The sequence below is a fragment of the Betta splendens genome, chromosome 3 (genome assembly GCF_900634795.4).
Source record: "Betta splendens chromosome 3, fBetSpl5.4, whole genome shotgun sequence".
Taxonomy (NCBI): Eukaryota; Metazoa; Chordata; class Actinopteri; order Anabantiformes; family Osphronemidae; genus Betta; species Betta splendens.
The window spans coordinates 15,178,750-15,202,913 of record NC_040883.2 but is presented as its reverse complement, the minus strand read 5'-3'; the positions used below and the strand labels follow the sequence as shown (position 1 = coordinate 15,202,913).

The 24,164-nt window shown below is 44.6% G+C and overlaps 1 protein-coding gene across 1 annotated transcript; it reads left to right on the top strand.

Annotated features, from left to right (window-relative positions):
* Window positions 1-9,307: 9,307 nt before the first annotated feature.
* On the top strand, window positions 9,308-18,571 carry LOC114852679 (uncharacterized). Its single transcript, XM_029145233.3, has 4 exons — window positions 9,308-9,400; window positions 9,626-10,495; window positions 16,069-16,326; window positions 16,606-18,571. The coding sequence occupies exons 1-4, from the start codon at window positions 9,358-9,360 to the stop codon at window positions 17,445-17,447; spliced, it is 2,013 nt and encodes a 670-aa protein (XP_029001066.2). The 5' UTR covers window positions 9,308-9,357; the 3' UTR covers window positions 17,448-18,571.
* The last annotated feature ends 5,593 nt before the right edge of the window (window positions 18,572-24,164 follow it).

Sequence of the window (24,164 nt, the reverse complement as noted above, 5' to 3'; positions counted from 1 at the left end):
AAATGCTACTGTTCAATATTCTGATTGTTCTGACTCAAAGTGAATTTTATTGATGATGATTTAATTTTATCCAAGTAGTTTTGTTAATTTACCATGAAAATAGAATAAATTGGTTGGTGAAAACACATGTGGTCTTTTACTGTATATTAAAGATAAATAAAGTTGAAATTTAGTTGAAGAACCAAATTACACACACATTCTTTCTGCATCTGGAATTTTTTCTTGTAACAATACAATACAATACAATACAATACAATACAATACAATACAATATACACAGCACAGCAGAGGCAGACCATCAGGGACGACACACTACTGTAGCACTGAGCTGTGTGTGCAGAAACTTTATAAATACCTGCCACAAACAAAACACCTGTAACAGAAAGCAGAACATTTCCCTATGTCCCAGGAGCTTAGGAAAGACTAACCCAGAACAGTCTGGTTTTTACTGGTACAAGACGGAAAAATAAACAAGAATAGACTCAAACAAAATTGGAGCCACACTCTTACGAACACATGAATCAGCTTGTGCTATGTCAACATCTGGTAGAGACACTCTGTAGTTATGACAAATCAGCTTTAAGCTTAGTTTCTGTCCACAATCCTCAGCAGTCCATCACTTATTGAACTGGAGAAATTATATCTGTGAATTACCTGGGAAATAGTGGAAGGGGACGACAATATTTAGTATTGGAAGGAGGATAAAAACTGTTCTACCATGGTGTGGATAGGAAAAGAAACAGAGTAGAAATGATCCTGAAGGGGGAGTTTGTGAACAATGTTCTAGAGGTGAGAATAGTCTCAGATGAGCTTAAAGCTAGAAATGGAAGGGGTGATGGTGAATGCAGACAGTGGGTCTGCTTCAGTACAAGTACTGAAGCCTTGAGTTAGAAGAGAAGGAGAGATTTTGGAGTGAGTTTGATGAGGTCATAGAGAATATTCCCAGAGGAGAGAGGGTGGTGGTTGGAGCAGACGTTAATGGGCATGTTGGTGAGGGCAACAGAGGCGATGAGGAGGTGATGGAATATATCACCTAATAAGAATAAGAATAAATATTGTCTATTGTGAACGTCCTCCTCTGCCTCCCCTGGCGTCCTTTCCGTGCAGGCTCTTGCCGCCCTGACACATTTTGGCGTAGAAGGCAGGATCGCCATTTAAAGAGTGTTCACGTGTTTATTCTTGCTGAGCTGTGTTTAGATTTAAACTGTTGTATTGATACTGAGCAATATTGTTTATATTGTGAAGCCAGAACAGCAGCGTGGTGTTGTGTTTTTTTGTTTCTTTCTTCTCTTAGTAGAGCCCTGACCCTGTCCCCCATAAGTATGGAGGAGGAGTTGCAGCAACTAAAAGACCAGGTTTTACAGCTTCAAGCGGATAATGAGCATCTTTGTCGAGGCCATGCAGCAGGTTCGGATGCCAGCGAGGTTGTGTCTCCCTCAGGGGCTCCGGCTATATCATCGGTGGCTACCGCGGCAACCGAGTGGCTGGTCGTTATACCTCGGGACCGTTAGTGCCCTATGTTTAACGGTAAAACTGGTATGGGGGTGACTGAGTGGATTGAGGAGATTGAGGCATGTGTGCGTGCTCGACATCTATCCGCCACTGACAAGGCTCTTTTTATTTATGATCATTTGGAAGGAGAGGCTCGAGAGGAAATTAAGTTTCGCTCAAGCGTAGAGCGGGGGGATTCGAAAAAGGTGCTCGCCATTTTAACAGAACTCTACGGCTGTAACCAGTCTTATATTGACTTACAGCAGCAGTTCTTCTCCCGGCATCAGTTTGAGGGCGAGACTCTACAGGAGTTCTCTCTGGCCCTTATGGCTCTCATGGCACAAGTTAAGCAGCAGGCCCCGGATGGGATGCCTAACGCAGAGGTACTGCTTCGTGACCAGTTTATGGAGCATGTTGTCACAGTTTCTGGTCATGTTCCTTCCTGTCTGTCTCGTCTTGATTCTAGTCTCTGGTTTTATTTTGAAGGACTTCCTGCCATAATCATACTACAGCTGTTTTTCCCTGTCACCACCGATCGTCATTGCACACACCTGTCAATAATCAGTAATCAGTAGCAGTATATAGCCTCCACCTCACACACTCTCGAGTTGCCAGATTGTTTTACTTCGTGTTTGCGTGTCATATCCCCATCATTTTCAGCCAAGTAAGTCCTTTTGTGTATTGACCCTGTTTCTGGTTTTGACCATGTCCTGCCTGCTCCCAGTCGGTTTCTTTTGACTCTGCCTTGTGTATGGAACCCTGCCTGAATCTTGACTGTCTTTGCTCACTCCCTGTCTGTGCCTTTGCCATTATCGCCGTGCTGATCTGTGTACCAACTTTTGCCTGCCTGACCATGAGCCTGATGAAACCCTTTCAATATTGAAGTTATACGAGCTGTGCATGTGGGTCCGTCATATCAATGAGGCGCTGACGGAACAATCTGGCCACAATAGGACCCAGCCAGTTTCCCAGTTTGTTTTTTTTTTCCTTGCTTTTTGCGTTTTGGAGGGTTTCTGCCGTAAGCCATGGATTTTTCGTGCGCCGAGCTGCCCAGCGACCTCCACAATTATTTTAAGATTCTTGCGGCGGGTTATCAGAGGGCGCCCGACCCGGCGGCCCAGCGGAGCGCCGTGGAGGTGGCGGTGTGCACCTTGGAGGACGAGGACAGCGTGCTAGAACGCCCCAGTGTCCGTCGCCTCTACGAGCGGATGTGTGTGCGACTCGAAGAGTTAGAGAGCGTGCTCCACACCACACCAGCCCCCACGCCGTCCGCTCGAATTACGTTAGCCCTGGTCGCATCCCTGATGCCCCCGGATTCAGCTGACAGTCGTGCTCCGCTCCAGCCCAGTCGGGTGCCGCTCAGGCTCCAGCCCAGTCGGGTGCCGCTCAGGCTCCAGCCCAGTCGGGTGCCGCTCAGGCTCCAGCCCAGTCGGGTGCCGCTCAGGCTCCAGCCCAGTCGGGTGTCGCTCAGGCTCCAGCCCAGTCGGGTTCCGCTCAGGCTCCAGCCCAGTCATGTCGCGCTCAGGCTCCTGCCCAGTCACGTCGCGTTCTAGTCAAATCACGCCACGCTCACGCTCCAGTCTTGCCCCAGCCAGGTGGCACAACACACCGGTCAAGCCTGGCTCTAGCCCAGTCGGTCTAGAGCAGTCTAGCACAGGTCGTAAGCAGCCCTGCCGGCTCCAGAGAGGAGACCGCAAGCAGCCCTGCCGGCTCCAGAGAGGAGACCGCAAGCAGCCCTGCCGGCTCCAGAGAGGAGACCGCAAGCAGCCCTGCCGACCTGGTAGCAGTGACTGTCCCTGTCCCTGTCGGTCCAAGGGAAGCGGTTGTGTTGCCCACCACTGGTCCAGGAACGACCAGTCTGGTCCTTGTCGGGCCCGACTGGGTTGTTCCAGCCGCAGTTCCTGACGGCCTCCAGTCGGAGGTCGTTCCTGTCTGTGTCGGCCTCCAGGCGGGGGCCGTTTTAGTTCCTGTCGGCTCCAGCGAGGATGCCGTTCTAGTTCCCGTCGGCTTCAGCGAGGACGCCGTTCTAGTTCCCGTCGGCTCCAGCGAGGACGCAGTTCTAGTTCCCGTCGGCTCCAGCGAGGACGCCGTTCTAGTTCCCGTCGGCTCCAGCGAGGACGCCGTTCTAGTTCCCCTCGGCTCCAGCGAGGACGCCGTTCTAGTTCCCGTCGGCTCCACGGAGGACGCCATTCTAGTTCCCGTCGGCTCCACGGAGGACGCCATTCTAGTTCCCGTCGGCTCCACGGAGGACGCCGTTCTAGTTCCTGTCGGCTCCAGCGAGGATGCCGTTCTAGTTCCTGTCGGCTCCAGCGAGGATGCCGTTCTAGTTCCTGTCGGCTCCACGGAGGACTCCAGGAGGAGGTCGCCCCAGCTCCCGTTCCGGTCGGCCTCCAGGAGGAGGTTCCGGGCTTCGGGGACACAAGCCCATGGATTGCTCTTGGAGCTCCTGGTGGCCCGGTCACGTCCGCAGATTCGGTTCCTGGTGGCCCCGCCACGCCTGCATTGGTTCCTGGTGGCCCCGCCACGCCTGCATCGGTTCCTGTTGGCCCGGCTCCGGCTGCGTTCGTCTCGGCTCCTGGTGGCCCGGCTCCAGCGTCATGTCCATCTCGGACTTGTCATCCGGGTTGATTTTAGTTCTTGCCCTCCACCAGTCCTCGTAGAGTGAGATGGGAGATAGTACCGCCACCTTAATCGCAAAACCCGGAAGGATGCTTTTCCCCTGCCTCGAATTGAGGAAAGTCTGGATGCATTGGCTGGAGCCTGCTGGTTTTCCACTCTCGATTTAGCCAGTGGCTATAATCAGGTGCCGGTGGCAGAACAGGACAGGCCGAAAACTGCATTCTGTACCCCATTTGGGCTGTTCGAGTTTAATCGAATGCCGTTTGGCCTGTGTAATGCGCCAATACCTTCCAGCGGTTGATGCAGAGGATGTTTGGGGACCAGCAAAGGCAGTCTCTCCTGTCTCCTCTTCTCCTGATGTCTCAACAACATCATTGAAGGTGCTGGTTGATGGAAGATGAGAAAACAAAGACTAGAGATGGTCCTGGGTTGCCTTTACAATGAGGGACTGAAGGCAAAGCTTGAAAAGTGTGCATTCTTTCAGCGGGAGGTAGGATACCTGTGCCATGTCATCTCTGGTCATGGAGTTTCTACAGATCCCAAAAAGGTTGAGGCAGTGTCTGGATGGAGGTGCCCTCAACAGGTGTCAGAGTTGCGCACAATTTTGGGTTTTGCCAGTTATTATCGCCGCTTTGTGGGAGGTCTTGCAAAGTTGGCAGGTCCCTTGCATCGTGTGGTAGCAGAGCTGATGGGCAAAGGGGCTAAGAGAGGCTCAGGCCAAGCTCTAGCCTCAAAGTGGACCCCTCAGTGTGAACAGAGCTCTGAGGCTCTTAAAGCCAAGCTTGTGTCTGCTCCAGTGACTTTGGTCGCCCCTTCATTTTGGAGATTGATGCAAGCCATGATGGGCTTGGGGCTGTACCCTTGCAAGAGACTGACAGCCGAGTGAAACCGCTGGCGTACGCTAGTCGAGGCTTTCGGCCCACAGAGTGCAATATGGATAACTATAGCTCTATGAAATTAGAGTTTCTTGCGCTCAAGTGGACCATGACTGAGAAGTTTAGGGAGTATCTGTTGGGTCACAAGTGTGTGTGTGTGTGTGTGTGTGTGTGTGTGTGTGTGTGTGTGTGTGTGTGTGTGTGTGTGTGTGTGTGCGCGCGCGTGCGCGTGTGTGTGCGCGTGTGTGCGCGCGTGTGTGCGCGTGTGCGCGTGTGCGCGTGTGTGTGTGTGTGTGTGTGTGTGTGTGTGTGTGCGCGTGCGGTGTATACAGACAATAATCCTTTGAGATCCTTTGAAATCAAGTACCGCTCAGGCCGTACAAATAAAAATGCGGATGCGCTTTCCCGGCAATACACCACCAAGCTGGAGCCTGAGACTATGTGGCTGCCTGGCACTTTGGTCCCTACCGAGTTGCAAGGAGGCTTGCCCGCAGACCCAGTTACATCAGTCAGCCAATCTGTGCCTCCCTTGGAGTTCAGGCTGGAGTTCCTTTTACAGATGTTTAATTGATAAATGCATCTCAACATTAATCAACGTCACCGTAGAACTAGATAAATGAGACGAATACAACACCGTCAGTCAAACATACAATTAAACGTGACACACGTGTATTAAATAAAAGAACAAAGCTCATTCACGTACCACTTTGCCTGCTTGTAAACTAAGAAATGGGTATAGACTTCAAATTCCTCGAGTGGACAACCTTATTTACATGAAAAACACTTGAAATCTTTTAGCGACAACTTATCGCTTCTTTCTTTTAGCGTGCCACAAACCAGGAAGTGATATCCGAAAGGTAAGATGGGAATAAAATAAAAACACAATCAACCTTGAAAAACAAGCAATCTTAATCAATGAAATAAAGAACAGTATCAAATCACAATAAACATTAAAAAACAATAACCAAAAATATGAAATATACAAATTAACATAATCGCGTTATTCAGCAATCAGAGAGTGACCAATACACAAGCGCCACCTAGTGGAAACGGATAGCAACTCAGACAATACAAATAAACTTTGAGGCAGCAACTACACAATCAGTGATTTCTGTTCTCCCATCTCACTCTGCCTCTGACGTGCATTTGTTGCAGTAGTGCAATAGTGGCAGTGTCTCATCCTCTTTATAGACTTGACTATATGCTTGAGTAACTTGTATCTTCTCTAATGTTTACAAAATTTCAGCTTTTAGCCACAGTAGGGAAAATACATTCGTAGCGTAGTGTCAGCCTCTACTGTGATCCGTTTCCATTTTCCCCGCGGTATCACCTTTTCAACGCGTTGGAGCGTGTCTTTTTGGCCTGTAGGTGGCGATCAGCCTCCATTCTGGGCCCAATAACGCTGTTGTATAAGCGTGTAATATGGGCTCATGTAAAATGACTAATAGGGCTGTAGAGTATTTTTTAGCAGATGATTATAGTATTTAGTAGAGTAGTATTTACAAGTTATGGCAGTTCAAAACCTTTATAAGCAGCTGTATGCTTAGTAGTGCCATTGATCCAATAAAATTGAATCACAACATTTCTTTATCGGGATCCAATTCAAAAGGTATTTAAAAAGGCAAATTTGACATAGACTACAAAGACACCAAATGACCACAGCTACAATGACAACCAATGATGCACTGATTCAAACTAAGATCATATTAAGTGTTTAATACAATGCTGTCCACTGTGTACTGACTGACTGAAGACTGAAATTAATCTGAGATAAGGGGCTGATGGAAATCACGAAAGTGTAAATGGTGACAACTGGGAGAGAAGAAGAAATGCTGTAAATGTTTCTAGTGTGTATCCAGTAGCAAAGGTGGAAAATGTGTAAACTAGAGTTGCATGAAGCTTTGCTCGACAGAATAGTGTACTAATGCATTAACCAATGACCTAAGTATTCATGTGAAACAGATGATTAACCGTTGCAGGAAAGAAAAGGCCAAAGAACATCAAACTCCCGATCACTGATGGGCCCTGAGTGACACTGCTACTTCATTTGGCAGAACAACGTCACAGGCCTCTCTAAATTATACTGTAGGTTTCGTAGAGCAAGAGGTTTCTCTCTTAGCTCATGTACACAATAAGAAAACCTCCAAGCCCATGACTGACTGACTAAAACATGCTCGACAGACTGACCATGACACATACTGTATATTAATGATGTTTCGTTGTTGTTGCTGAATTGTATAATGAGGGTTCACAATTCATTTATTTTCATTTTCCAGCTTGGTGATATGTTTTTCATGGAAACTTGACAACTTCAACCCTTCTAGGCAGAGCAGCAGTGGAGAAGCTGTGTCAGCGAAAAACATCCCTCTCAAACTGATTTTCTTTCCTAACCGAAATCGGTCCTACTAACCTCCTTCCACAGGTTACATCAGTATCAGAGGACGGTGTCATCTAACCTACTACACATGTGGTTCTGTCATGTTTCTCATGAGAAGTTCTGAGGCAAAAAGCAAACTATAGGTGCTATTCAGTCTAGCCCTAACCTTCGCTCTGTAGGATGGTTGGTGTAGATCATTCTGCTTCTCAGCTACCGGCTCACAGGTTACAGCTGGAGTACAAGTCCAACGAGGGCAGAGGGTGACGCAGCAGAAGCGTGCTGGATCTCCGGACGGTCTGGAAGCAAGGGATTCTGTGTGAAGGCTATGAGCAAACTGGGCCAACTGGGTCTCGAGCAGAACGGCTGGACGTTTGAGGAGGTTCCCCAGACAACGCAGAGGGGTGCAATGCCGCTGGCTTCCAGGACAACAATGATGGACGAAGGAGAAGTTGATGGAGATTCCAATTCCAGCTATTCCAAAAAATCTCACCCACCTAATAGTGTGATGCTGCGCTGTTCGCCGCCTCTAGTTTGAATTTGCACCTGCATGAGCTGAATTGCAGATGCTGGATGACATAGGAATGGTTCCCTTGAAAGCTTGAAAGTAGAGGCCAAGTGTTTTGTTTTTTAGAATGTTTAGCTTTGCTCAGCCAAGTTTCACGCTATGTCCATGTCTTTCTAGTGCAGGGGTGTCCAAACTTTTTGCACAAAGGGCCAGATTTGATAAAGTGAAGATGCCTGGGGGCCAGTAGATCCTTCTGATGTTTTTTAAACAAAAAAGTTACATGCAAATGTACACAATTATGAAACAATTTTCATCGTCACAATTCTCTTTATTTTTCAAATGGCAGTGTAACCAAATATAAGCCGCTCAGGCAGACGTGAACAACTCTTAAACAACAACTTATATCTGGGGAGTCAGATAACATTGAAGACTGAACTGTATAAAATACCTTAAATTTGATAAATATCTTTGCCTCATGAACATTTTAAACAGGAGTTATATGTAATGCAAAGTTGTCTCTTATCATTAAAGTTTAAAACAAGTACATTTTGCTCTAATCTTTTACAAGATCTTTCAGAGTAATAGTTTGTTACAGGTACACAACAACAACAGTTATATCCAAATCTTATTCAAGATGTTTAACCCCTTAAGTTCTACTGTCCCTCCTGAGGGACACCTGAGGGCATCATGGGAGTTATGACTGTGTACAGCCCAGCCGCTAAACCTCAGCGACACAAGCTGCACACCGTTGGAAAAGGGCCATAAATAATACATGATAAGACCGAAGTTGCGGGCCGTATGAAATCTTACCGCGGGCCCCCGGGCCGGACTTTGGACATCCCTGGTCTAGTGTGTTGAAAATGTATAGATAAATGAGGGCTTTGTGTGCTTTACACTTTCAGTCTTAATGGACATTAAAATGTCCATGAGGAGGGGATTTGTAGTGGAATTTGGTCTATCTTTAGTGTTATAATATCGTGTATATAATATCATCATGTTTAATATCTGTTGTTGGTAACTGGGGTTAAAGAGCTTGTTTTGTTGGTGGGTTAGAGTTTAAGAAGAGAACATATCAGGTTGACCTGACCTCAGTTGGTGAATGTTTGACAGCTGTGGTAAATTTAAAAAAATTGGAGGCCCACACTGGCTTAGTTTCAAAGTGTATGCGGGGGTCTGCATTTGCTGCTGCCCCTTCACCCTCTCACAAGAAGGACTCATTCAGGTGGTCTTCTCCCGCAGCATCCTCTCTATCTTTTAGTTTGATTATTGTTTTATCATATGTAATAAATTTACAATTATTGGCTTGAACTTTAAAGCTGCATCTGTTTGAATTTTCCTTAAGTAGTTAAATATACTACACTTTCACTTTCATTATGAACAGAGTAGAGGGAGTGGTTCTGGCTAAGGTAGAATAAAAGGGCATCAGTGTTAGTATCCAACTAAAAGCAGCCAGGACAAAGTCTTCAGTATCTGCACTGCTCTTGTTAGGAATGGATGAAGCCTTTAACAACCTAAATATGTCCAGCAAAGCAGGTGAGTCATGATGCTGCATGTGTGTTTAAAAATAGCTAAATATGATTTGGTGTCAACAAAAATATGATTTATTAAGTAGTAGTAAATAGTAAGCGCTCGCCTAAACTTTCTTAAACAAATTGAATTCAGAGAAAAAATGCTACTTGCTACCGGAGACACTGCAGTGAGTCTAGACACATGGAGATGACAGATGGAGCAGAGAACAATCAGTTGAATTTCAATGAGAATTTTCTATCTACACAGGATTTATCACAAATAATGAGGAGCTGAAGATTGTGATGGTTGGAAAGACTGGAGTCGGAAAAAGTGCCAGTGCAAACTTGATCCTGGGTCGAGATGCTTTTGAGTCAAAGCTTTCTGCTAAATCTATGACTACAGAGTGTAAAAAGGTAAAAGGTTTGGTGAATGGACAGAAGGTTGCTCTCATTGACACCCCAGGTCTGTTTGACACCAGATACGATGATGAGAGAACCATCAAAGATCTGAGTCAGTGCATCTCCTATGCGTCTCCTGGACCCCATGTCTTCCTGGTGATCATCAGGTTGGCAAGATTCACTGATGAGGAAAAGAAGACAGTTCAGATGATTCAAAGAGTCTTTGGTGAAGCTGCAGACCAGTACAGTATGGTTCTCTTTACTGGTGGGGATGAACTTACAGAACCCATTGAAGATTTCCTGGATGACTGTTCAAACCTTCAAGAACTTGTGGCCAGATGTAACAACCAGTATCATGTCTTCAATAACAAGAATAAAGATGATCGCTCTCAGGTCGATGAGCTGCTGCAGAAGATCAGGAACATAGTGGAGAAAAATGGAGGAAGTCATTACACCAACGAGATGTTCCAAGAGGCCGAGAGAGCAATAGAGGAGGAGAAACAACGTATCCTGAAAGAGCAGGAAGAGGAAACACGCAGAAAACAAGAAGAAATTAAGAAAAAAGTGGAAAAAGAATATGAGGAAAAGATGAAAATAAAAGGAGAAGAGATGCAGAGAGCTATTCATGCAGAACAACAACGAGCAAGGCAAGAGCAGGAAAGGGAGGCCAGAAGAAGAGCTGAAGAACAACACCGCAGGAAATCTCCCTGTGTAATCCTGTAACACATTTAGTGCAGATGTTGTAAAAACATCCAGTAGATGGATTTAAATGACGAATTATTTGTCGGTGGGGTGTTGCAAATTCATTGTATCAGAGCATTGAGGTTAAGTGTCAAATGATTTTGTAGCGCACTATAAAAAGGTTCCTGTAAATGATGTTGTAAAACTCTAGAACTCAGAGACCGTTTGTGTCCTGCATTTAATAGAATGTTCTGTGCTGTACAACATACAGTAGCAGGGACCTGGGTTAGTTACATTAGTAACCGCTAAAATGCTACTGTTCAATATTCTGATTGTTCTGACTCAAAGTGAATGTTATTGATGATTTAATTTTATCCAAGTAGTTTTGTTAATTTACCATGAAAATAGAATAAATTGGTTGGTGAAAACACATGCGTTCTTTTACTGTATATTAAAGATAAATGAAGTTGAAGTTTAGTTAAAGCAACAAATTACAAACACATTTTACTTCATCTGGGATTTGTGCTTGTAAACGAAGTAAACCAAGTAATAATTATAATAACAATACATTTTATTATATGGATGAAACACAAAGAATAAAATACAGTTCAATACAACAAATGTCAAAGGTTGACTGATCCTGTGAACGTTATGTGGAGATTCAAAGAACTGCTGTCGTCCCTTGGACACACGTGTGAATGAGGTTTCAGCTCAGATGATGACCATAGATTTTATGACAGAGAAACTACATCACCAAGTTTATTTCTGAATGATTCTAGTTCTCTTAACAAAATTAAAAACATAGAAAAAAATAGGAACACTACAAAAGCAATACTGGTCACTGAAAATCACTGCGCTACAGCGGTAGAGGGAACTAAACTATGTTACTGTATGCACTGCTACTAACACACAGGTGCACAAACCAGAGCCAAAGCACACAGCAGAGGCAGACGATGAGGGACGACACACACTGAGCTGTGTGCGCAGAAACTTTGTGTATACCTGCCACACACATAACACCTGTAACAGGAAGTAAAAAATGTCCCAGGGGCCCAGGAGCCTGGGAAAAACTAACCCAGCACAGTCTGGAACAAGACGGAGAAGGTAAACGTCACAGTGGCAGCGGTTCAAAGTGACTAGGGTTTTTACTGCAGTACCGCCGCGTCGCCACGGTGCAGCGAGTGCGTCGCTGACTAAAGATTTTTAATCCTGCAGCCGGCTGGAAAAAATCAGGACGCTAGTCTCGTTTTAACCACCAGGTGGCGCAGCGTTGATTAGAAGCCTCCAAAGCACTACAGCGTAACTGAGGTCCGACTGTTCATTTCTACCTGTAACACACATATATTACACCAGACCTATTTTACTATTAAGTTTTTACTATTAAGTATCTGTTGTGTGCTCAAACATGGCGAGTGTGAAGGGCAACAACTTGTTGATGGCTTAGTTATTTTCTGTTCACTGCAACGTTATAATTGTTCTGTGTGGTTTAAAACAGGCAGCGCCACAGCAGCAACACGTTCTTGTTTTTATTCTCCTCAGCTTTTTCGTGTCTTTAAATAGAAGGCGTCTCTTAAAAATATGTACACACCCACCGCTCTAACATCCGATACAACACATTGACTTCACATAATACCATGATTATGCGTCGCGGTTTAATTAATATAATTTGAATGCGCAAGTAAAGACGTAGAGCGCAGTCCATCTGCGACTACAGCCGCTTATTTAGGTTTTAAACTTCCACAACTTGTTAATGAATGTTTTCCAATATTCGTAGATTTTACGTAAATAACCGTAATAATCATAGGAATTTGTTTTACAGCAGTTGTCGGTCGTAATTTTGACAGGACGCCAGAAATCAGCAGATCTACAGCGACGCATTACAGCAACATGTTTGTTCCTACGCGTTTACTCTGTGTCTGCAGAACTGCAGTTTGACTAGTTTTGACTGTGCGTGTCATTGTAACTGAGGCTGAGAGCACTTATTCGACCCGTGTACGTTTCAACATTTTCATTTCCCATCCGTCCATCCAGCCACTTTCACCGGCGTTTTCGTTTCTCTTTCGTTGAGCGGCAAACGGATTTTAATCAAAGCACCGCCTTACAAACCAATAAAACAGGCAAAAATATTTGTTTTTTACAAAAAGACACGGAATTGGAGTTAATATGTTTTTATTGTTTAGAGACAAACGGAAAACAAAAAGTCGTTCTCTCGTTACCTCTGCTTATAATTTGGTGGAGACATCAAACTCTTACACAAACACGTGATGTCTTTCGGAGTCATGTGTCCAGACAGAGAGTGACCAATACACAAATGTATGGATGTGCAAATGCAAGCTACGAGAGGAACGGGGCAGTGGTGCACGAGATGTAGCGAGAATTTGTTTTGACTGTGCGTGTCATTGTAACTGAATGAGTGGCTGATGTGACTTCGGCCCGTGTACGTTTCAAAACTTTGATTTCCCATCCGTCTATCTATCCTGAATAAAAGCACCGCATTAAAAACCAATAAACCGAACAAAAATATTGTTTAACAAAAACACACGGACTTGAATTTTAAGCTGTTTTTTTCGTTTAGAGAAAAACGAAAAACAAAAAACCTCTGCTTTTAATTTTTAATGGAAGCTCAACCGTGGACGGGTCGTGGGGCAGCAGTCGTAGCGTAACGAGATCAAATAATATGTGATGTGTTTCATACTCAGATGACTTGGATCTGAGTTGACCAAGCTTTTGTTTGTCTCATGTTTGCTCACAGTCGCAAAGGAAATCTACACACCCCTCCCCCTCCCCCGTAGAGGCGCATAGACATGCTAATGTGTTGCTACTACTCGATCAGCAGGTGAGAAATACCTCAGCTCCAGACAAAGCTCCGTGGGAGACTGGGCAGCATCGGGCGGCGTGATCAGCTGCAGGTCTAAGACTCATTAATGCAGCAAATAGTTTGTTCTACATACGTTTACTCTGCAAAAATAAACGTATGTATTTATCGTAGCTTTCTGATCTAAGTTATTTGTAGCACTTCGATATTCGTTTAAAATATGCAGTGCTTTTTAAAATGAAAATACTATTATTATTATTTATTACCTTTATTGTAAACACAGTATTTGCACAATTTGGACTGGCGAAGATTTGCGCTTCTTTCATAATAATCATGGATAATCAAGGAAGAAACTGCAGTTCATAGATGTTATTCAGGGACGGTTTGTAAAGATTCAGTGTGTTTTTCAACTGAACTGTCAGCCAAGTGCATTATCAAATGAATTCGCCTGTCAGCGGGGAAGACATCAACTCTATTCAGTCGCTCTTCCGTCGCTGTTGCCGTCTCCTCCCCAGTTCACACACCTTAACACTAGGACTACTGGGTTTTCTAAATATACCAGTTCCTACTACAAGGTGTTCCTACGAAGTTAACCAGCTGTTTATTTCGTTATTACTCCTTTCACCTGTACCACATAAAGTCATTGCAGAGCTACAGCCATGTTCCCATAAAATTAACCAGCTGTTTATTTCGTTATTCCCTCTTTCATGTCCGTCTGGTGAATGAAAGTGGGCGTGGCCATCCACGTCCCAGAGCGGTGACACTGGGGGATGGGAAACGCTCATCAACACGCAGGACAAAGATCTGCGTTTCTCTGCTACAGCCTCGGCTGCGTTGGGTTGTTAGTCTCCCTTTCACCTGTACCATATGAAATGTGTTCCTACGAAGTTGATCAGCCGCTTTCAGAATCAGAATCGTTTTTATTCCCCAGGTTTGAACAGGGCAAACATTATTTTTATTTACAAAAAAAATAAAACGTTCACATGTGATTTGTAAATGCTGCACTGAGCTCTTTTGCTTTGACGAGTTTTGTGTCTACATGAAAGCGGGCAGAACAACGTCCGAACCAATGAATGCGTTTCCAGATTGACCGGTGATGCCGCACGGGTTGCTCTCAGTCACAGCAGCTGTTTGAAGCAGGGAAAAGCGAGTTAGCTGTCCTTGTCGATGCCTTGACAATGTTTTATCATCGGTTAGATCTCTGAGCCCTGACTTTTATGTCTTCTTTGGATTAAAAAACAAATGTTGAATGTTCTCAAATAATATAATATTGCCGCCCTCCGCGGCTCCCAGTGTTTGTTTTTTTTCATTTAAAACGTGGGTGTTACCGGTGGCAGACCTCTGGTCTAGATCATCCTTATTCACTTTTTTAAATTGTAGTAGTGTAACCTTAGTAAGTATTCCTTTTTATTTTTTTATTTTATGTTTGGGAAACGTGACATTTCAGCTACTGTGATTTTATTTGTCATCAACATTAGTTCCTACCTGTCCTTGTTGACGGGGGACAGGAAAAATGTGACGCGCGTTGGGTGAGAGCGGCGTAAAGAAAAAAGTGTACATGTGCCGTACTGTCTTGCCGTGTGGTGCATTACAGAAGAATTCCACGTAAAGAAAATTGCCCGTACCAACAGCAAGAAATCAGGGTTACAGTAGCTTGTCTGCCATAAATCGAACGCTGCACGCGGGAGGGCGCACCGTTCAGCTTCTTATTTTTGGTTTTAAACTGCCATAATTTGCCATAATTTACTTACGTTCATAACTTCATACTATAACGCGACCAGCGATTCGTGGTCTTGGCGATCCATGCACTAAGACTAAGTAATACAACGGTGTCATCTCGTCATCACATGATGATGATGAGACGCTGTTTTTCCAATAATTAAAATTAAAAAACTGCTTCCACTCAGACTGGAACCCCGGACAAAAAGTTTTATTGCCATGCATGTTAACGACTAGACCACCTAAGACCTAATCATTGGTTATTCTACAAGACATTATATGACGTAAGCAACTACGGTGTTTTAGGACCAAAAGTGGGAGTCAATCGCCACCTACAGGCCAAACGGACTTAACACACTACTGCCGCAGTGCAAACTCGGCACTGACGCGGCAGTTTTGAATCCTAAACACGGTGGGGGTAGACACTTTTACCGGCTGCCTCTTTGAAGACAAGAATGAATATGAATCCCCTTGTGCTTTGTCAACATCTGGTAGAGACACTCTGTGGTAATCTGTGGACAGATCAGCTCTGTTTAGCTTCTGTCCACAATCCTCAGCAGTCATTCACTTATTGAACTGGAGAAAATAATATCTGTGAATGACCAGGAAATAGTGGACGACAGGAGATTGTGGGAAGAAAAGAAGAATCCACTTAAAAATTCAAAAGGTGAACATAAATTTCAGCAGGGAAGAAACTCACAAATCAGAGCAGGAAGTGGCACAAACAGATGAGGTGGAAGTTAACCTGCTTCATGGAACTCAGGTTTGCAACAGTCATCTATTAGAAGAAATACCAGTAGGAACACGTCGACATATTAAAATTAAATCAAGTACTGACAACAATAATGATGTTAATAGGGAAATTAAAAACACAAAGCAGCAGTAAAGTAAAAAAGTAAGACCACATTTCACCCTCTGCACCAGAAACTATTACGGCTTTGTACGTGTGGTGAAACTATGACTCAGTCAAACAGAAACCTTAAACCTGCATCCCTGTGAATCATCCTGCTTTTCCCTGATGTGTCACAGAAAACAGGTGAAAACAAGAACGTGTAGGGATTTTCTTTTGCCAAATTAAGCTGCAGTCACTGAACACACACAAACCGCTGCCTCCTACAGTAGGTTAACGGTTGGAACATTCTACTCAGTAGTAGGAACCGGTTTGCTTTCACTTTCGTTGAACAGAGTAGAGGGAGTGGTTCTGGCTAAAGTGGTGTATAAACCTATCAGTTTCAGTATCCAACTAAAAGCAGCCAGGACAGTGTCTTCAGTATCTGCACTGCTCTTGTTAGAAATGGACGAAGCCTCTAACAACCTAAATATGTCCAGCGAAGCAGGTGAGTCATGATGCTGCATGTGTTTTTAAAAATGTCTGATGGTTGATAAGCAAAGCTCAGTATGATTTGATGTCATGGAAAACAGTTAGTTACAGCAAGTGTCTCAATGCTTTAAAATGCTACTTGCTACATGAGACACAGTTCAATGAGTCTAAACACATTTGGACTTTGCTGACAGATGGAGCAGAGAACAAGCAACACATGAAGTGATTTAGTGACAAGGAGTCAAAATGCAGTTTACATACAGATGATTTCAATGAGAATTTTCTATCTACACAGGACTTATCACAAATAATGAGGAGCTGAGGATTGTGATGGTTGGAAAGATTGGAGTCGGAAAAAGTGCCAGCGCAAACTTGATCCTGGGTCGAGAGGCGTTTGAGTCAAAGCTTTCTGCTAAATCTATGACTAAAGAGTGTAAAAAGGTAAAAGGTTTGGTGAATGGACAGAAGGTTGCTCTCATTGACACCCCAGGTCTGTTTGACACCAGAAACGATGAGAAGAAAACAATCAAAGATCTGAGTCAGTGCATCTCCTATGCGTCTCCTGGACCCCATGTCTTCCTGGTGATCATCAGGTTGGCAAGATTCACTGATGAGGAAAAGAAGACAGTTGAGAAGATTCAAAGAGTCTTTGGTGAAGCTGCAGACCAGTACAGTATGGTTCTCTTTACTGGTGGGGATGAACTTACAGAACCCATTGAAGATTTCCTGGATGACCGTTCAGACCTTCAAGAACTTGTGGCCAGATGTAACAACCAGTATCATGTCTTCAATAACAAGAATAAAGATGATCGCTCTCAGGTCGATGAGCTGCTGCAGAAGATCAGGAACATAGTGGAGAAAAACGGAGGAAGTCATTACACCAACGAGATGTTCCAAGAGGCCGAGAGAGCAATAGAGGAGGAGAAACAACGTATCCTGAAAGAGCAGGAAGAGGAAACACGCAGAAAACAAGAAGAAATTAGGAAAAAGGTGGAAAAAGAATATGAGGAAAAGATGAAAATAAAAGGAGAAGAGATGCAGAGGGCTATTCATGCAGAACAACAACAACTGAGGGAAGAACTGGAAAGGGAGTTCAGAAGAGACGTTGAAATGCGTCATAGCTGTGTAATTCAGTAACACATTTAGTGCACATGTAAAAACATCCAGTAGATGGATTTAAATGATGAGTTATTTGTGGGTGGGGGGTTGCAAATACATTGTATGAGAGCATTGAGGTTAAGTGTCAAATGATTTTGTAGCTCACCATAAAAAGGTTCCTGTAAATGATGTTGTAACATGTCATCTAGAACTCAGAGACTGTTTGTGTCCTGCATTTAATAATCCTAACAGAATGTTCTGTGCTGTACAACATTGAAACATACAGTAACAGGGAGCTGGGTTAGTTACATGTAGCTTAGGGAAACAGCTAAAATGCTACTGTTCAATATTCTGATTGTTCTGACTCAAAGTGAATGTTACTGGTGATTAATGTAAATGTTTGACTGTGATCCTGTGAACGTTATGTGTAGATTCAAAGAACTGCTGTCATTTCTTGAACACATGAATGAACAACAAGGTTTCAGCTCAGATAATGAACAAGGACCAGCAGAGAAACTACATAACCAAGTTTACTTCTGAATTGTGGTTCTCTGAACAAAATTAAAAGCATGGCCACTGGAGGGCAGCAGATTACAGATAAACCTTAAACATTCAGACAACCTTCACGTAGTCCTCTTTGTGTCCATCTAGTGGCTGTAAGTCCAGTATTCAGTATTTCTCTATCAGACAACACTGACCTGTGCTGGACTTTCTAAATGCAGAGTAAGCTTTATTAAGCAAACTAACAATATAATCCCATAATCCACTGCTGTAAGTAAATCATTGTCAAATTCAACCTTGTAACTTGCACATGATGCAACTTATGCTAACAATGCTTACATTATTTTTATCCTGATTCTCCAATTCACAGCAGTTGGATTGCGATTTTTGGTATGGCCATGGTTGTCAGTGGAGCTGCTGATCAGGTTGTCTGATAGCCAAGGCCTGTGAGCAGAGCCATCCAGACCTCTTGATGATCATGATGATATTATTACCATTATTATTTAAAAGCGCATGTATGCTTTATTTACTTAATCATGAACAAGACGTGCATTTGACAGTAAACTGAATCTGATGTAGCTCCTCTGTACAAGCAGCCCTGCTGTTGGTCATTATGTAAAGGTCTGCTTTTTCACATCCCAAATAAAAAATGCCTTCAGGTTTCTTTGTGAAGTGTGAAATCTACAGAGTATACAATATAAAAACACACCTTTTGAGTTGCCATTAAGAAATTAGAATAATATAAAGATGGAGCAAAGTGTGAGCTGCACAGAAGGTAACAGCTGTTTTCACATTATCAGAGTCTGTAATGCTTTCTTGTATGTGGGAAGAAAACATTCCATTACCATTACAACCATCTGACTACTGTGTGGCCGTGAGGCACGAATGAGAACGCAACGCATCAACATGTTGTGTCTGTTACCTCATTGTTATGTCTAAAACATAGTAATTCAGAATGTGCAACAGGAATTCAGCTCTGTGATCTTTTTGTGACGCATACGAAACAAAGCGAGATCCGCCTGTGGCTTTAGGATGCGTTCACTGACCCCACAGCTCCCATGAAGCCCACTGGACTGGCGGGTCCACTGACCTCAGGGTTCTGGGAAAGGTACCGCTTCGGGGCCCGGCTTCAGCAACACCAGTATCACCTCAGTTCCCACCGAGCACTGAGCTCAGAGCAGCTCCACCTCTGCTTCCAGATGGAGCGTGTGGACACATGGAGGAGCTGGAATAAGGCTCCAGATGATGCGGGGTCCTTTAGCATCACATTACAGTTAGCTCTTATTATATTTGACCCACATTAATGCAGCCTTCATCGTAATGCAGCCTTCATCGTAATGCTATGCGTAAAACTGCATAAACACTAAATGTGAGATCTCAGATAAGACCACATTGAGTTGTCCTTGGTCAGAAGTGATGACAAACAACATGTACAACTTTGTTTACACAGTGAAGCCACTGAAATGTCTCAGTTATGATAGAGTTGACACAGTTCACATAAAACAGTGATTTAAATAGATTCTGTAGTGAGTTATAAAAATGAGCGTTTGTGCTAACAACAGCTGGGTGTCGACGGGCTCCTGTGTCGTCTAATCTAATATAATTCAGCCACAGAGAAGTGAACATGCAACATTATACCTGATTTACACAGATGATCCCAGCCATCTGCTGTTTGACGGATAGAGTGTCTGTGCCACGTACGCGGGTAACGTCTTTACAGCAGCTCACGTCTGCTTCAGTGCAGCACCGAGGCGTTCTGTCGCATCCTAGTTCACATTAATATGCTCTGTTTCTTCATTCAGACCTTATGGAGACGTCAGTGACATTTCCAGTGAAATCGTGGTCTCCTTCAACCTCACTGTGACTAATCAATAATGTGCCAGGACCGAGTCATGGGACAGAAACCGGGGCGTCCACTTGCGTTGCTTGGTGAGATTTGTCTCAGAGAGAAGCTGAAAACTTTGATCAGAACAAAACGGGAGTCTTTTTTTATGTCCAGGTCACGCTGCTGAAAACCACAGAAAATGTCTGAACGAAAAAGACTGAATCATGTGATTTATCAGATCCAAACTAATCAAAACAAAGACCACCACATGCTGTACTATACTACTACTAATTTTCTTCAGCACACATACTATGACACAACTTTACTGCATCCTATACTAAGACTCTTTTTTCAACACATACAGCACTGTTATTTTCTTTCATCACATACTATATTATGACTATTTGACCACATACTGTACTAAAGCATATTATTGATGGCATACTATACTATGGCTCTTTTTACCATGTGCATTTTTGACAACATACAGTACATTAATTATAACAAGTTAAGTATATAGTGTGTCAAAAAATAGCTGGTGTTAAAAATAGTAGCCTTAGTATAGTAGTATAGTGAGAACCATTTAGTTTAGCTACACAAGTTGTGATTCACACACAAAGATGGGGTCAAACACAATTTACTCTTATGACCCAACTAAAATGTCCAATGACAGATGTCATGCAATAATTAAGATAGTTTCATCTCTAATAAATTAAGACCCCTGCCTTGTGTTTGGGCTCAGTGGTTGCTATGGCAACAGCCAGAAGAGGCCCTTCCTTTCATCATCTTGGGTCTGCGGTGGGGTGTCGAGTGCTCTCATGTCTGCATATATTGATCAGGCAGAAATCCCTTATTTGCTCACTGAGTTGAAGCTTGTAGTTATTGAGCAGCAGAATTTCATTCTTATGTTTTTACAGGTTATTATCTTTTTTTTGAAAGCGTTTATGCAATGACACAAACTGAGAGATGCAGAAATGTTTTTGTTAATTCAGTGTTGAGGAAACAGAATGAAAGTCACCAGGGAAGAGGTTGTAAAATAAGACTGCCCTTTGAAGTCAGTGCCAGGACGCATTCATCTCTGCTGAATCCACATCCACTTTGTTACTGTATATTCTACTTTTCCAACGCATGAGATTTTAAGCTTCTTTTTGTAAAACTAGGGGTGAAGCAGTGATCATGGTTGGAGGTCAGAGAGCTGTGTAGTGTCTTTTGTGGTGGGGACAGGATGATGATAAACATGACTCCGTGTTGGAACAGGGAAAACGCAGTGACCCACAAACGTTGTGTAACACAACCCGGCTCCATTGTACCGCGGAGGCAGAGCTGCAGAACAGACCTTGTGATTTTTTTCGCCCAGAGCGCAGTCCGTTTGCTTTTATTGAGAGGGAGATAACTCAGTGACAATTCCAGAAAACACTCTGTAACCGATACACAAACACGCCTAGAAAAGCCACTGTTTTGCGGGATGAGAAGTGTTGTTGGAGGCGACGCTGTAACCGACACAACGTGCCTCGTTTCATCCGGGGGTGTGGATGTCTGTCGCAGGAGTCCAGGAGCTGCTGCAGATTCCTCACATGCCGTATAGTGTTGCGGTTCGGGTTCTGCCGTCTCTTCAGGCCTGTTGTGATGGCGTAAACTCGCCTCCATCCTGTTTCTCTGCCTGTTTTTCTCGCTGACCGTAGGAGCCGAGTTGAAAAACCGCATCGGTTCGCTCGGAGTTTGCTGTTTTGCAAACAAGACCACGGTTTTGTTCTTGACCCATTGTCCCAAGTGGATCTCTGGTTTCTAACAACATCTTTGTCAGAACAATGGGGAGACTCGTGACCTAGACATGTGGACGTCTTTGTGACCTGCGAAGCAGCGAGGCAGCGTCCCAGTGGACTCACCCAGTGTGCGTGAGCCTGAAGGCCGCAGACGCTGGAGTCTCTGACTGTCACCTCAAATCACCCAGTTTTAGCGCCACAGGTCTGTCTGCTCCTCAGCCAGCGGCTTGTCCACACAATCTGATCTCAAGATTCAGTCTGACTCGCGTGAAGTCAGCAGCAGCAGAATGTTGACACCAGATAAATTCCTGGCGGCAAATGTCTAGTAACAATCTGTTAGATAAGAGGCGAGCGCATGGTGCCAGCACGGGGGCGTTACCGCGGTTACGGCGAGTCATGTGAGGCCGTCCAAGCAACATGGGTTTGTTTCATGCTTTGGACATGATGCTGGATGTTTAAAGAGGACGGGATAGAGAGTTTATTGTGAATACAAGGCTCACAGATAATAAACTGCTTCCTCACTCATGTCTTAGCGGCACAACTGTGCGACACACTGTTGTAAATGTTCACCGTTATCCCCCTTAAATTGCTTTTCACCCCTCAGAAGCTTAGCCCGACTCCCAGCTCTGGCCTGCACGTCTCGCGCTCTGGGGAGGTAATTGGAAGGTAACGAGCCCATCGGCGCGGGGTCCGAGCGCCGCCTGCCGCTGCGGCCGGTGACGGGCCGGAGGAGCGTCTCCGCGGCGACCCACGGGGAAGGTCGCGGGGTCAGAGCCCGGCCCCGCAGGATTAAAGCAGCCGCCGGCAGCACAATGAGGCGTGATGAGCACACGCCGGCCGCCGCATCCTGTTGGCGGGAGGCCGAGCGCTCACACCTCAGCGCCGGTATTGAAGTCGCCTCAAGTCAGTACCTTCATTAGAGGCTTCATGGCAGGTCGCTCCCCGAACAAAGGCCGTCAGTCCCACTAAGTGACACATTCCGGGGATTAGAAGGCGAAGCTCTGGTTTTACGCCCTTGACATGCGAGGAATTCGCTTCTCCAACAGGAAACGCTGACACAGGTCGATGTGATGTGATGTTTTTTTTTTCTGTGCAAAGTAATAATGACACGTTAGGTTTCTGTGCCAGATCAGTTAAAAATTGAGCTCAATTGATTATTAGTAGTAACTGAAAATCACATTTTTTTAATTATTTCATTCATTTCTGTGATACATTGGCAATAATAGGAATGCATTAATATTTAAGCTACGTCCTGGGAATTGTGAGACACTTGGAGGTTTCTCCAATTGAAAATAAACAAATGCTGCAGGTTTTGAAACTCCGCTTCAGTCCAGAGCTTAGTGACACAGTAATCTGGAGGCAGAGCTGGTCCCACACTGCTCACGTAGCACCACAGGGAACCCTCTGGCCTCACTGGCTCGTACCTTCCTTCCGCTGACCTTCATAGCCCAATGGCAGCGGAGTTTCAGTAACCTCTGATGAGGTGACCTTTGACCCCTGCACCAAGACTATGACATTGTTCGGGATGACTTACGTTCATGTAGTAAGTATTGCTACTGAAAGACCCCTTTCATGCGTCAGGCTGCAGAGAGGAAAACCTTCTACCGTTTGACTCACATTCCCCGACAAGCTTTTGTGTCTGTAGTCAGAGCAGCTCGGTGAAAGGCTTCATACGAGGACACTTCAAATTCCTGAATCTCCTCTCAAGTGGCTGCGGAGTTCTGCAGACACTCTGGGAACCACGGAATCAAAACGTGACACTTATGCAGCCCCATTCATTCATGCAGGCTGCACCTCTGGACAGGACAAAGAGGAGGAATGTGCTTGTTTTCCTCTGAGACCGACGTACACGTTCTTGCTCACAATGCGGGATAAGGCTGTGTGCACGGACCCGGTGCACACGGACCAGAACCGCAGAACCAGCACCTCCGGTCTGCACAGCAGCTCTGCTCTGTCATTAGATCCTGAACAAAGCCCGCTTGGGCTGTGGAACCTCCATTATAGCTTAAGGCGCTGTATCACACACAGTGTTGGGGCGTGAGCACTTGTTTTCATCTTAATCCTGACAAAACAAAATTAACTGATACGTGATAGTTGTGACATTTCTTTGCTGAGGCGTCACTCAGTCACTGTACACGCTGAGAAAAGAGCCGAGGCGTCTTTTATCCCTCTGAGGTGTGGAATCATCTGATACACACATTAGTAGGTGGGTACTCTGCTGCAGGACACAGCCAGTATGTGATCTGGTGCATTCATCCACAGGAGCAGCACAAACGCAACACACTTTTCTGTTCTGGACTTAGGCCTGATGCCAAATGAAGAGTTTAGTAACAACAGTGTAATATTTTCTGTCTCAGCTGCAGAAGGTTGCTGATGAGGTCGCGCACGGCTCCACACTGTGTCAGACTGGAAACGGGGCAGACTTGTTTATGTGACGGTGTCACAAATTCAACTTTTTCAACCGGGCCACAGTGTTAGTGCCGTGCAGCCGAGACAGAGGGTCCACAACAGGTCACACAAAGCCGAGATACCATCGAGTTCAGTTACTTTGCATGAAGTGCAGTTTTCACCCACACAAACGCGCGGAGGCCTGGTTCCTGTCAGTGCCAGCGTTAATCCATCCTTAAAGTCGTGCTTAAAGCCCATCTAGGATCAGATTCTGTCCCG